Consider the following 16,113-nt stretch of genomic DNA (forward strand, 5'->3'; position numbering starts at 1 on the left):
TACCACCATTATTATCACCATTATTATTGGTATTATCATTATTATAACTTTTATTATTACTTTTATTACAGGTATTATTTTTATTTTTATATCAAATTTTATTTAATTTATGTTATTTCTATTTCAGAGGCTGTGGTGACTCTCACTGACGTGGAGCTGATGCAGAAATTCCTATTATTATTATTATTATTATTATTATTATTATTATTATTATTATTATTATTATTACTATTATATTATTACCACCATTATTACCTTATTATTACCATTACTACTACTACTACTACTACTATTAATATTATTATTATTATTATTATTATTATTATTATTATTATTACCATTACTATTAATATTAATATTACCATTATTATTACTATTATTATTATTATTATTACCATTATTTCCATTATTATTATTATTATTACCATTACCACTACCACCATTATTATTACCATTATTATTGGTATTATCATTATTATAACTTTTATTATTACTTTTATTACAGGTATTATTTTTATTTTTATATCGAATTTTTCTTTTATTTAATTTATGTTATTTCTATTTCAGAGGCTGTGGTGACTGACACTGACCTGGAGCTGGTGCAGAAATTCCTATTATTATTATTATTATTATTACTATTATATTATTATTATTACCACCATTATTACATTATTATTATTATTATTATTATTATTATTATTATTATTATTACCATTAATATTATTATTATTATTATTATTATTATTATTATTATTATTATTATTATTATTATTATTATTATTATTATTACCACCATTATTACCATTATTATCATTATTATTATTACCAGGTATTATTTTTATTTTTTATATCGAATTTTTCTTTATGTTATTTCTATTTCAGAGGCTGTGGTGACTCTCACTGACCTGGAGCTGATGCAGAAATTCCTATTTTTATTACCAATATTATTATTATAATCATTATTAATACTTTTATTATTACTTTTATTATTGGTTTTATTGTTATTTTTATTTTTATATCGAATTTTTCTTTCATTTAATTTATGTTATTTCTATTTCAGAGGCTGTGGTGACTCTCACATGGAGCTGATCCAGAAATTCCTATTATTATTATTATTACTAATTATTATTATTATTATTATTATTATTATTATTACCACCATTATTACCATTATCATTTTTATTTTTATTTTTCCATAGAAATTTTCTTTCATTTATTTTATTTCTATTTCAGAGGCTGTGGTGACTCTCACTGACGTGTAGCTGATGCAGAAATTCCTATTATTATTATTATTATTATTATTATTATTATTATTATTATTACCATTATAACCATTATTATTTTTATTTTTATGTTTATTTTTACATAGAATTTTTCTTTAATTTATGTTATTTCTATTTCAGAGGCTGTGGTGACTCTCACTCACATGGAGCTGATGCAGAAATTCCTATTATTATTACCATTATTTTCATTATTATTATTTTCATTATTATTATTTTTATTATTTTTATTTTTATATCGAATTTTTCTTTTATTTAATTTATGTTATTTCTATTTCAGAGGCTGTGGTGACTCTCACTCACATGGAGCTGATGCAGAAATTCCTATTATTATTACCATTATTATTATAATTATTACCAGTATTATTATTATAATCATTTTTATTACTTTTATTATTACTTTTATTATTGTTCTTGGTTTTATTTTTATTTTTCCATAGAATTTTTCCTTTATTTCATTTATGTTATTTCTATGTCAGAGCCTGTGGTGACTCTCACTGATGTGGAAATTCTGCAGGATTTATTTGCTTTCAATTGTTCTCATTCCATTCATATATTAGAAATAATTGTTATTTTTATTTTATTTTAATTTTATTTTATTTTATTTTATTTTATTGTATTTTATTTTATTTTTATTTTTATTTTTATTTTTATTTTTATTTTATTTTATTTATTCCCAAGGCTGGTGACTCACGCTGACGTGGAGATGCTGCAGGAATTCTATTATTATTATTATTATTATCATTATCATTATCATTATCATTATCATTATTACTAATGTTGATTTATTTCTTTTTAATGGAAAACGTATACTCAATGTTTTATTTCTTTTATTTCTTTTATTTATTGCAATTCCAGAGGCTCTGGGCACTGATGCTGATGTGAAGGTTCCACAACTCCTATTATTATTATTATTATTATTATTATTATTATTATTTTTATTTTATTTTATTTTATATTTTATTTTCCTGAGGCATTTGGTGACTCACGCTGCTGTGCAGGCGCTGCAGGAATTCTGATTTTATTCTCATTTATTTATTTATTTATTTATTTATTTCATATCATGGATTTATTGTATTTTATTGTATTTTATTGTATTTTATTGTAATTTATTGTATTTTATTGTATTTTATTGTATTTTATTGTGTCTATTTCTGTATAATTTTCCCCATTTTGTGACTCACGGTGAGGAGCAGCTGCTGCAGGAATTCTGAGTTTATTCTCATTTATTTATTGGCTATAATGAATTTATTGTATTCTATGGTATTTTCTGGTATTTTCTGGTATTTTCTGGTATTTTCAGTGTAATTTTCCCTGTTTGGTGACTCAGGCTGCTGCGCAGCTGCTGCAGGAATTCTGAGTTTATTCTCATTTATTTCTTTCCCTATTTATTGATTTTATATCATGGATTTATTGTATTTTATTTTATTTTATTTTATTTTATTTTATTTTATTTTATTTTATTTTATTTTATTTTTTCCCTGTTCTGTAACTCACGGTGAGGCACAGCTGCCACAGGAATTCTGAGTTTATTCTCATTTATTTCTTTCCCTATTTATTGATTTTATATCATGGATTTATTGTATTTTATTTTATTTTATTTTATTTTATTTTATTTTATTTTATTTTATTTTATTTTATTTTATTTTTTCCCTGTTCTGTAACTCACGGTGAGGCACAGCTGCCACAGGAATTCTGAGTTTATTCTCATTTATTTCTTTCATATACTTTATTTTATTTTATTTTCTATTTTATTTTCTATTTTATTTTATTTTATTTTATTTTCTATTTTATTTTCTATTTTATTTTATTTTATTTTATATTTTATTTTATTTTCCCTCCCCGTTCTGTGACTCACGGTGATGCGCAGCTGTCCCAGGAATTCTGATTTTATTCTCATTTATTTGTTTATTTTATATTATTTATTTGATATTATTTGTTTTATATTATTTATTTGATATTTTATTTTATTTGATATTTTATTTTATTTTATATTTTATTTTAATTTTCCCTCCCCGTTCTGTGACTCACGGTGATGCGCAGCTGCCTCAGGAATTCTGATTTTATTCTCTTTTTTTTTTTTATTTTATATTATTTATTTTATTTTATTTTATTGTATTATATTTTATTTTATTTTATTTCCCCTTTGGTGACTCACGCTGATGCGCAGCTGTCCCAGGAATTCTGATTTTATTCTCATTTATATTGATTTTATTTTATTTTATTTTATTTTATTTTATTTTATTTTATTTTATTTTATTATTTCCCCATTGTGTGACTCACAGTGACGCGGAGCTGTCCCAGGAATTCTGAGTTTATTCTCATGGATTTATTTATTGATTAGATTTTTTTTTTTTATTTTATTTTATTTTATATTTTATTTTATTTGATTTGATTTTCCCTCCCCATTGTGTGACTCACGGTGACACGGAGCTGTCCCAGGAATTCTGAGTTTATTCTCATTTATATATTTTATTTTATTTTATTTTATTTTATTTTATTATATTTTATATTTTATATTTTATATTTTATATTTTATTTAATTTTCCCTCCCCTTTGGTGACTCACGGTGACGCGCAGCTGCCCCAGGAATTCTGATTTTATTCTCATTTATTCCTTCATATTTTTTATTTTATTTTATTTTATATTTTATTTTATTTTATATTTTATATTTTATTTATTTTATTTTATTTTATTTTATATTTTATTTTATTTTCTCTCCCCATTGTGTGACTCACGGTGAGGCGCAGCTGTCCCAGGAATTCTGATTTTATTCTCATTTATATTTATTTTATTTTATTTTATTTTATTTGATATTTTATTTTATTTTATATTTTATTTTATTTTATTTTATATTTTACTTTATTTTATTTTATATTTTACTTTACTTTATTTTATATTTTATTTTATTTTATTTGATATTTTATTTTATTTTATTTTACTTCCCCGTTCTGTGACTCACGGTGAGGCGCAGCTGCCCCAGGAATTCTGATTTTATTCTCATTTATTCCTTCATATTTTTTATTTTATTTTATTTTATATTTTATTTTATTTTATATTTTATATTTTATTTATTTTATTTTATTTTATTTTATATTTTATTTTATTTTATTTCCCCGTTCTGTGACTCACGGTGATGCGCAGCTGTCCCAGGAATTCTGATTTTATTCTCATTTATATTTATTTTATTTGATATTTTATTTGATATTTTATTTGATATTTTATTTTATATTTTATTTTATATTTTATTTTATTTTATATTTTATTTTATTTTATTTTATTTCCCCTTTGGTGACTCACGGTGAGGCGCAGCTGTCCCAGGAATTCTGATTTTATTCTCATTTATATTTATTTTATATTTTATTTTATTTGATATTTTATTTTATTTTATTTGATATTTTATTTGATATTTTATTTTATTTGATATTTTATTTTATTTTATTTTGTTTCCCCTTTGGTGACTCACGGTGAGGCGCAGCTGTCCCAGGAATTCTGATTTTATTCTCATTTATATTTATTTGATATTTTATTTTATTTGATATTTTATTTTATTTTATATTTTATTTTATTTTATATTTTATTTTATTTTATATTTTATTTTATTTTATTTCCCCGTTCTGTGACTCACGGTGAGGCGCAGCTGTCCCAGGAATTCTGATTTTATTCTCATTTATATTTATTTGATATTTTATTTTATTTTATTTTATTTTATATTTATTTGATATTTTATTTGATATTTTATTTTATTTTATTTTATATTTTATTTAATTTTCCCTCCCCTTTGGTGACTCACGGTGAGGCGCAGCTGTCCCAGGAATTCTGATTTTATTCTCATTTATTTATTTATTTTATATTATTTATTTGATATTATGTATTTTATTTTTTATTTTATATTTTATTTTATTTTATTTTATTTTATTTTATATTTTATTTTATTTTATTTTATTTTATTTTCTATTTTATTTTATTTCCCCGTTCTGTGACTCACGGTGACGCGCAGCTGTCGCAGGAATTCTGATTTTACTCCCATTTATTTATTTACTGATTAAATATCATGGATTTATTGTATTTTATGTGATTTTGGGTGATTTTGGGTGATTTTGGGTGATTTTCTGTGTGTATTTGGTGACTCACGGTGAGGCGCAGCTGTCCCAGGAATTCTGATTTTATTCTCATTTATATTTATTTGATATTTTATTTTATTTGATATTTTATTTGATATTTTATTTTATTTTATTTTATTATATTTTATTTGATATTTTATTTTATTTCCCATTGTGTGACTCACGGTGAGGCGCAGCTGTCCCAGGAATGTTCCCAGCAGGGCCTCGCTGACTCCGAGCGCTCGCAGCCGCTCCTGGGGCCGCGGGGAGCGGATCCAGGGCCCCAAATGCTGGGAAAGAATGAACGGGAAATCCCCAAAATTCCAGCTGGAAAATCCCCAAAATCCCAGCTGGAAAATCCCCAAAATTCCAGCTGGAAAATCCCCAGAATTCCAGCAGGGAAATCCCAGAATTCCAGCAGGAAAATCCCAAAAACCCAGCAGGGAAAGCCCAAAATTCCAGCAGGGAAAGCCCAAAATTCCAGCAGGAGAATCCCAAAATTGCAGCAGGAAAATCCAAAAAAATGCTGGGATTGCAGCAGGAAAATGCCAAAATTCCAACAAGAAAATCCCAAATTCCCAGCAGGAAAATCCCAAAATTCCAACAGGAATATCCCCAAAATCCCAGCAGGAGAATCCCAGAATTCCAGCTGGAAAATCCCCAAAATTCCAGCAGGAAAAATCCAAAAAAAATCCTGGAATTCCAGCACGGAAATCCCAAAATCCCAGCAGGAAAATCCCAAAATCCCGGCAGGAAAATCCCAGAATTCCAGCGGGAAAATCCGAGAATCAGAGCAGGAAAACCCCCAAAATTTCAGCAAGGAAATCCCCGAATTCCTGCAGGAAAATCCCCAAAATTGCAGCAGGAAAATCCAAAAAAATGCTGGGATTGCAGCAGGAAAATCCCAGAATCCCAGCAGGAAAATCCCCAAAATTTCAGCAGGGAAATCCCAAAATTCCAGCAGGAAAATCCCCAGAATTCCAGCAGGAAAATCCCAGAATCCCAGCAGGAAAATCCCCAGAATTCCAGCAGGAAAATCCCAAAATTCCAGCAGGAAAATCCCCAGAATCCCAGCAGGAAAATCCCAGAATTCCAGCGGGAAAATCCCAAAATTCCAGCAGGAAAATCCAAAAAAATCCTGGAATTCCAGCACGGAAATCCCAAAACTGCAGCAGGAAAATCCCAAAATCCCGGCAGGAAAATCCCAGAATTCCAGCAGGGAAATCCCAAAATTCCAGCAGGAACTCCAGGGGAAAATGCTGGGATTGCAGCAGGAAAATCCCAAATTCCCAGCAGGAAAATCCCAAAATTCCAGCAGGGAAATCCCAAAATTCCAGCAGGGAAATCCCCAGAATCACAGCAGGGAAATCCCCAAAATTCCAGCAGGGAAATCCCCAAAATTCCAGCAGGGAAATCCCAAAATTCCAACAGGAATATCCCCAAAATCCCAGCAGGAGAATCCCAGAATTCCAGCTGGAAAATCCCCAAAATTGCAGCAGGAAAATCCAAAAAAATCCTGGAATTCCAGCACGGAAATTCCAAAACTGCAGCAGGAAAATCCCAGAATTCCAGTGGGAAAATCCCAAAATCCCAGCAGGAACTCCAGGGGAAAATCCTGGGATTCCAGCAGGGAAATCTAAAAAAATGCTGGAATTCCAGCAGGAAAATCCCCAGAATTCCTGCAGGAAAAATCCCCAGAATTCCAGCAGGAATGGGGAAAATGCTGGAATTCCAGCAGGAAATCCAGGAATTCCAGCAGTAAAATCCCAAAATTCCAGCAGGAACTCCAGGGGAAAATGCTGGGATTCCAGCAGGAATGGGGAAAGTGCTGGAATTCCATGGGAAATCCCAGAATTCCAGCAGGAAAATCCAAAAAAAATCCGAGCAGGAACTCCAGGGGAAAATGCCAGAATTGCAGCAGAAAAATCCCAAAATTCCAGCAGGAAAATGCCAAAATTCCAACAGGAATATCCCCAAAATTCCAGCAGGAAAATCCCGGAATTCCAGCGGGAAAATCCCAGAATTCCAGCGGGAAAATCCCAAAATTGCAGCAGGAATGGGGAAAATGCTGGAATTGCAGCAGGGAAATCCCAGAATTCCCGCAGGAAATCTTGGAATTCCAAGGGGAAAAAATCTTGGGATTCTGACGGGAAAATCCTCAAATTCCGGAGGGAAAACCCAGGAATTCAGGTGGGAAAATTCTGGAATTCTATAATGGGAAATCCTGGAATTCTGGTGGGAAAATCCTGGAATTCTGGCAGGAAATTCTTGGAATTGTTAAGGGAAAATCTTGGGATTCTGCAGAGAAAATCCCAAAACTCTATAGGGAAAATCCTGGAATTCTACTGGGAAAATCCTGAAATTTGGGCAGGGAAAATGCTGGAATTCTCCAGGGAAAATCCCAGAATTTTGCTGGGAAAACCACAGAATTTCAGTGGGAAAATCCTGGAATTCTGGGGGAAAAATCTTTGAATTCTACTGGGAAAATGTCGGAATTCCAAGAGGAAAATGCTGGAATTCTGGCAGGGAAAATCTTGGAATTCCAAGAGAAAAATCACAGAATTCCAGTGAGAAAATCTTGGAATTCTCCTGGGAAAATGTTGGAATTCTGGCAGGGAACCTGAAATTCTGAGGGGAAAATGCTGGAATTCCGGTGGGAAAACCTTGGAATTCAGGCAGGGAAAGCCTTGGAATTCTCCAGGGAAAATCCCAGAATTTTGCTGGGCAAATCTTGGAATTCTCCAGGGAAAATCCTGGAATTCCAAGAGGGAAATCACAGAATTCCAGTGGGAAAATGTTGGAATTCCAAGAGGAAAATGCTGGAATTCTACTTGGAAAATCCTGGAATTCTGGGGGGGAAGCTCTGGAATTCTGGGGGGGAAAATCCCAGAATTCTACAGGGAAAATTGCTGGAATTCTGGTGGGAAAATCTTGGAATTCCTAAAGGGAAAATCCTTGAATTCTCCTGGGAAAATGTTGGAATTCTGGCAGGGAAGCTGAAATTCTGAGGGGAAAATCCTGGAATTTTGGTGGGAAAACCCTGGGATTCTACAGGGGAAAACCCTGGAATTCTGGCAGGAAAATCTTGGAATTCTCCAGGGAAGATGCTGGAATTCTACTGGGAAAATCCCAGAATTCCAGTGGGAAAATCTTGGAATTCTACTCGGAAAATGCTGGAATTCAGGCAGGGAAAACCCTGGAATTATACAAGAAAAATGCTGGAACTTGACAGGGAAAATCCTGGAATTCTACAGGGAAAACCCTGGAATTCCAAAGAGGAAAATCCCAAAATTCTACCAGGAAATCCCAGAATTCCAGTGGGAAAATCCTGGAATTCTGGCAGGGAAGCTCTGAAATTCTGGGGGAGAAAATCCTGGAATTTTGGTGGGAAAATACGGGAATTCTACAGGGGAAAACCCTGGAATTCTGGCAGGGAAGATCTTGGAATTCCAAAGAGGAAAATCCCAAAATTCTACCGGGAAATCCCAGAATTCCAGTGGGAAAATCCTGGAATTCTGGCAGGGAAGCTCTGAAATTCTCCAGGGAAAATCCTGGAATTCTGCTGGGAAAACCTTGGAATTCCAAGAGGGAAATCCCAGAATTCCAGTGGGAAAATCCTGGAATTCTACAGGGAAAAATGTCAGAATTCCAAGAGGAAAATCCTGGAATTCTACTTGGAAAATGCTGGAATTCTGGCAACGAAAATCTTGGAATTCTATTGGGAAATCTTGGAATTCTGGCAGGGAAGCGCTGGAATTCTTGAGGAGAAATTCTGGAATTCTACTGGGAAAAGTGCCACAGTTCTGGGGGAAAAATGCTGGAATTCTCCAGGGAAAATCCTGGAATTCTGGCAGGGAAAACCTTGGAATTCTCCAGGGAAAATCCCAGAATTTTGCTGGGAAAATCTTGGAATTCTCCAGGGAAAATCCTGGAATTCTGGTGGGGAAATCTTGGAATTCTAAGAGGAAAATCCCATAATTCCAGTGGGAAAATCTTGGAATTCTACTGGGAAAATGTCAGAATTCCAAGAGGAAAATCCTGGAATTCTACTTGGAAAATCTTGGAATTCTGGCAGGGAAGCTCTAGGAATTCTGGGGGAAAATCCTGGAATTCTGGTAGGAAAATCTTGGAATTCAGGCAGGGAAAAATCCTAGAATTCTACAAGAAAAGTGCTGGAATTCTACTGGGAAAATCCTGGAATTCTGGCAGGAAAGCTCTGAAATTCTGGGGGGAAAATCCTGGAATTCTGGTGGGAAAATCTTGGAATTCCAAAGGAAAAATCCCGGAATTCTGGCAGGAATTCCCTGGCCAGAGCTGCTCCCATTTTCCCCAGGATGAGCCCCAGAGCTTTTCCTGGGAATTTCCCCATTCCCGGAATTCCTGGAATTCCCGGAATTCCCAGAATTCCCAGAATTCCCCATTCCTCAGAATTTCCCCACGATCCCAACAAATCCTGGAGCTGCCTCACGCCTCCCGAAATTCCCAAAACGATTCCATAAATCCCCCAAATAATTCCCAAAATTCCCCAAATAATTCCCCAAATAATTCCCAAAATTCAAAAAAAATATCCCAGAATTCCCAACATTCCCCGAAAAAATTCCCCCCCAAATTCCCTACATAATTCCCAAAAAATTTCTGAAAATTCCCAAAATCCGCCCAAAATTCCTTAATAATTCCCAAAATTCCCCAAATAATTCCCAACAAAATTCCCCAAATTCCCGCCAAAATTCCCCCAATAAATCCCCCAAAAATCCCCCCCAAATTCCCCCAATAGTTCCTAAAATTTCCCCCAAAATTCCCCAAATAATTCCCAGAATGCCCGAAATGATTCCCCAAATTCCAGCAAAATCCCCCAAATTCCCTCAAACATATTCCCAGAATTCCAAAAAATTTCCCAAATAATTTCCAAAATTCCCCCCAAATCCCCCAAACAATTCCGAGAATTCCAAAAAAATTCCCCAAAATTGCCCCCAAATAATCCCCAAAATCCACCAAAATTCCCCAAACAATTCCCAGAATTTCCCAAATTCCTCCCCCCAAAAAATTCCCAAAATTCCCCCCAAAATTCCCCCCAAAATTCCAGAAAAATTCCCCAAATAATTCCCCAAATTCCATCAAAATTCCCCAAATAATCCCCCCAAAATCCCCCAAATAATTTCCCAAAATTGCCCCCAGAATCCATCAAAATTCCCCAAAATTCTCAAATTTCCCCCAAACAATTCCCAAAATTCCCCCAAATCCCCAAATAATTCCCCAAATAATTCCCAAAATTCCCCCCAAAATCCCCCAAACAATTCCCAAAATTCCAGAAAAATCCCCAATTAATTCCCAGAATTCCCCTCAAAGCAATTCCCCAAAATTCCCCAAACAATTCCCAGAATTCAAAAAAAATTCCCCAAAATTCCCCCCAAATAATTCCCAGAATTCCCCAAAATTTCCCCCAAAATCCCCCAAACAATTCCCCGAAATCCCCCAAATTCCCCAAATAATTCCCAGAATTCCCCCCAAATCCCCCCAAAATTCCATCAAATAATTCCTAAAATTCCAGCAAAAATTCCCCCAAATAATCCCCAAAATTCCCCAAATCCCCCCCCAAAATCCCATCAAAATTCCCCAAAATTCTCCCCAAATAATTCCCAAAATTCGCCCAAATAATCCCCAAATTCCATCAAAAATTCCCCCAAATAATTCCCAAAATTCCCCAAAATCTCCCAAACAATTCCCTAAATTCCCCCCAAAATCCCCCAAACAATTCCCTAAATTCCCCCCAAAATCCCCAAATAATCCCCAGAATTACCCCCAAAATCCCCCAAATAATTCCCAAAATCCCAGAAAAATCCCCCAAATAATTCCCCAAATAATCCCCAAAATTCCCCCAAAATCCCCCAAAAATTTCCCCAAAATTTCCCCAAAATCCCCCAAATAATTCCCAAAATTCCATAAAAATTCCCCAAAACTCCCCCCAAATAGTTCCCAGAATTCTCCCAAAATTCCAGAAAAATCCCCCTAATTCCCCCAATATTCCCCCAAATCCCCCCAAATAATCCCCAAAATTCCCCCCAAAATTTCCCCCAAATAATCCCCAAATTCCATCAAAAATGCCCCCTAAAATCCCCCTAAAATCCCCCCAAAATCCCTCCAAACAATTCCCCAAATTCCCCAAAATAGTTCCCAAAATTCCCCCTAAAATTCCCCCAAAATCCCCCAAATCCCCCAAATAATTCCCTAAATTCCCCCCAAAATCCCCCAAATAATTCCCAAAATTCCCCCCAAAATCCCCAAATAATCCCCAGAATTCCCCCCAAATTCCCCCAAAATCCCCAAAATAGTTCCCAAAATTCCCCCTAAAATCCCCCAAAATCCCCAAAATAATTCCCAAAATGCCCCAAAAATGCCCAAATAATTCCCCAAAATTCCATCAAAATTTCCCCAAAATTCCATCAAAATCCCCAAAATAATCCCCAAATTCCCCCAAATAATTCCCCAAATAATCCCTAAAATCCCCCAAATAATTCCCAAAATTCCCCCCAAAATTTCCCCCAAATAATCCCCAAAATTCCCCCCAAAATTTCCCCCAAATAATCCCCAAATTCCATCAAAAATTCCCCCTAAAATCCCCCAAAATCCCCCTAAAATCCCCCCAAAATCCCCCAAATAACCCCCAAAATTCCCAGAATTAAAAAAAATTCCCAAAATCATTCCCAAAAATCCCCCAAAATTCCCAGAATTCCCCCCAAAATCCCCAAATAATTCCATAAATTTCCCCCAAAATCGTTGCCAAAATTCCCCCTAAAATCCCCCAAAATCCATCCAAATCCCCAAAATAATTCCCAAAATCTCCCAAAATCCCCAAATTTCCCCCAAAATCCCCAAATAATTCCCTAAATTCCCCCCAAAATCCCCAAATAATCCCCAGAATTCCCCCCAAATTCCCCCAAAATCCCCAAAATAGTTCCCAAAATTCCCCCTAAAATCCCCCAAAATCCCCAAAATAATTCCCAAAATGCCCCAAAAATGCCCAAATAATTCCCCAAAATTCCATCAAAATTTCCCCAAATTCCATCCAAATCCCCCCAAATCCCCCAAATAGTTCCCAAAATTCCACCTAAAATTCCCCAAAATCCATCAAAATCCCCAAAATAATTCCCAAAAAACCCCAAATACTCCCCAAATTCCCCCAAATAATTCCCAGAATTCCCCAAATAATTCCCCCAATAATCCCTAAAATCCCCAAAATCCCCCCAAAATCCCCAAATAATTCCCCAAAATTCCATCAAAATTTCCCCAAATTCCATCAAAATCCCCCCAAATCATCCCCAAATTCCATCAAAAATTCCCCCAAAAATCCCCCAAAATTCCCAAAATCCCCAGAATTCCCAAATTTCCCAAATTTCCCCAAATTTGGGCACTCACAGCGAAGATCTCCTGGAGGCCGCCGGGGTTCGGGCGCCTCTGGAGGAGCCCCCGGAGCAGCTCCGTGAGAGCCCCCAGGGCCTCCCCGAGCAGAGCCTGGAAAAATCCCGGAATTCTGGGCTTGGGAACGGCCTGGGATCCACAAATCCAACAAATCCAGGGAAAAAAATTGGGAATTTTGGGGGGGTTTGGCAATTTTGGGGGAATTTTGGGATGGGAATAATGGGAATGGAAAAATGGGAATTGTGGGAATGGAAAATTTGGAATGGGAATAATGGGAAAAATGGGAATAATGGGAGAAATGGGAAAAATGGGAAAAATGGGAATAATGGGGAAAATGGGAACGGAAAAATGGGAATTATGGCATTAATGGGAATTATGGCATTAATGGGAATAATGGGAATTATGGGAATGCAAAATTTGGAATGGGAATAATGGGAATAATGGGAACAATGGGAATAATGGGAATGGGAAACTGGGATGAATGGGAATAATGGGAATGGAAAAATGTGAAAAATGGGAATTATGGGAATTGTGGGAATGGAAAATTTGGAATGGGAATAATGGGAAAAATGGGAATAATGGGAAAAATGGGAATGGAAAAATGGGAATGGAAAAATGGGAATTATGGCATTAATGGGAATAATGGGAATAATGGGAAACTGGGAATAATGGGAATTATGGGAATGCAAAATTTGGAATGGGAATAATGGGAATAATGGGAATAAACGGTAATTATGGGAAAACAGGAATAATGGGAATAATGGGAATGGAAAGATTTGGAATGGGAACAATGGGAATGATGGGAACAATGGGAATAATGGGATAAGTGGGAATAATGGGGATAATGGGAATTTTGGGAATAATGGGAATAATGGGAATGGAAAAATTTGGAATGGGAAAATGGGAATTATAGGAATAATGGTAATTATGGGAATTATGGGAAAATGGGAATAATGGGAATAATGGGAAACTGGGAATAATGGGGATAATGGGAATAATGGGAATGGAAAGATTTGGAATGGGAATTATGGGAATGGAAAAATCGGGAATGGGAATAATGGGAAAAATGGGAAAATGGGGAAAATGGGAATGATGGGAATGGGAAAAATGGGAATAATGGGAAAAATGGGAATAATGGGAATGATGGGGAAGAATGGGAATAGGAAGTTGGAAATGGGAAAAATGGGAATTTTGGGTTTTTTGCCAATTTTTGGGGTGAAATTTCTGTGGGTGAGGGAAGGAGCTGATGACAAATGCCAGGAAAATTCGGGATAAGGGAGAAAATCCTGGAATTCTGGGATTGGGAACGGCCTGGGATCCACAAATTCATCAAATCCAGGCTTTGCCCAATAAAAAAAATGGGAATTTTGGGGGTTTTTGGCAATTTTGGGAGTGAAATTCCGGGGAATTTTGGGGTTTTTCTGCCAATTTTTTGGGGGGTTTTTTGCCAAATTTGGGGTGAAATTTCTGGGAATTTTGGAATGGAAATAATGGGAATAATGGGAACAATGGGAAAAAAGGGGATAATGGGGATAACAGGGATAATGGGAATGGAAAACTGGGAATAATGGGAATGCAAAACTTGGAATGGGAATAATGGGAATAATGGGAAAAATGGGAATAAAGGGAATAATGGGAACAATGGGAACAATGGGAATAATGGGAATGGGAAACTGGGAAGAATGGGAATTATGGGAATAATGGGAATAATGGCAATGGAAAAATTTGGAAAGGGAATAATGGGGATAATGGGAATAACGGGAATGATGGGAATGACGGGAATAATGGGAATGATGGGAATGATGGGAATGGGAAGTTGGAAATGGGAAAAATGGGAATTTTGGGGTTTTTTGCCAATTTTTGGGGTGAAATTCCTGGGAATTTTGGGATGGGAATAATGGGAACAATGGGAATGGAAAAATTTGGAATGGGAACCTGGGAATAATGGGAATAATGGAAAAATTTGGAATGGGAAAATGGGAATGATGGGAATAATCGGAATGGAGAAATGGGAATAATGGGATTAGTGGGAATTACGGGAATTATGGGAAAGGGAAACTGGGAATGATGGGAATAACGGGAATGGACAAATGGGAATTATGGGAATTATGGGAATTATGGGAATTATGGGAATGGAAAGATTTCGAATGGGAAAATGGAAAAATGGGAAACTGGGAATAATGGGGATAATGGGGATAATGGGAATAAAGGGAATAATGGGAATAAAGGGAATAATGGGAATGCAAAATTTTGAATGGGAACAATGGGAATAATGGGAATGGAAAAATTTGGAATGGGAATGATGGGAATAAAGGGAATAATGGGAATAATGGGAAAAATGGGAATAGAAAAATTTGGAATGGGAAACTGGGAATAATGGGAACAATGGAAACATTTGGAATGGGAATAATGGGAATTATGGGAATTATGGGAATGGAAAAATTTCGAATGGGAAGAATGGGAATAAAGGGAATAATGGGAATAAAGGGAATTATGGGAATGATGGGAATAATGGGAATGATGGTAATAATGGGAGTAATGGGAATGGAAAAATTTGGAATGGGAAACTGGGAATTATGGGAATAATGGGAATAATGGGAATGGAAAAATTTGGAATAGGATTAAAGGGAATAACGGGAATAATGGGAATAATGGGAATAATAGGAATGCAAAATTTTGAATGGGAACAATGGGAACAATGGGAATAAGGGGAATAATGGGAATAATGGGGAAAATGGGAATGGAAAAATTTGGAATGGGAATAACGAGATTAATGGGAACCATAGGAATGATGGGAATAATGGGAATGGAAATATTTGGAATGGGAATAATGGGAATAATGGGAACAATGGGAATAATGGGAATGGAAAATTTGGAATGGGAAAATGGGAATAATGGGAATGATGGGAATAATGGGAATGGAAAAATTTGCAATGGGAAAATGGGAATAATGGGAATAATGGGAATAATGGGGATAGCGGGAATGATGGGAATGATGGGAATATGGGAATAATGGGAATGGAAACATTTGGAATGGGAATAATGGGAATAATGGGAACAATGGGAACAATGGGAATGGAAAAATTTGGAATGGGAAACTGGGAATAATGGGAATAATGGGAATAATGGGAATAATGGGAATAATGGGAATGGAAAATTTTGGAATGGGAATGATGAGAATAATGGGAATGATGAGAATAATGGGACCAAGGAGAATAATGGAAATGGAAAAAATTGGAACGGGAATAAAGGGAATAAAGGGCATAAAGGGAATAAGATAATGGAAATGAAGGGAATAAATGGAAAAATGGGAA

General features: G+C 34.8%; 1 protein-coding gene across 1 annotated transcript in view; it reads right to left on the reverse strand.

The window, feature by feature from the left end:
* LOC139586533 (maestro heat-like repeat-containing protein family member 1) overlaps positions 1-16,113 on the reverse strand; it is a gene marked incomplete at its 5' end in the record, with an annotated part of 138,167 nt that overhangs the window by 71,483 nt on the left and 50,571 nt on the right. The window contains 2 exons of the mRNA XM_071420034.1: positions 5,569-5,673; positions 12,797-12,892. Of these exons, the coding sequence (XP_071276135.1) occupies positions 5,569-5,673; positions 12,797-12,892 (201 nt within the window). The remainder of the gene's footprint in view (positions 1-5,568; positions 5,674-12,796; positions 12,893-16,113) is intronic.

This window comes from Agelaius tricolor, unplaced genomic scaffold (genome assembly GCF_023055355.1).
Source record: "Agelaius tricolor isolate 1412-34295 unplaced genomic scaffold, bAgeTri1.0.p SCAF_121, whole genome shotgun sequence".
In the NCBI taxonomy this organism is placed as follows: domain Eukaryota; kingdom Metazoa; phylum Chordata; class Aves; order Passeriformes; family Icteridae; genus Agelaius; species Agelaius tricolor.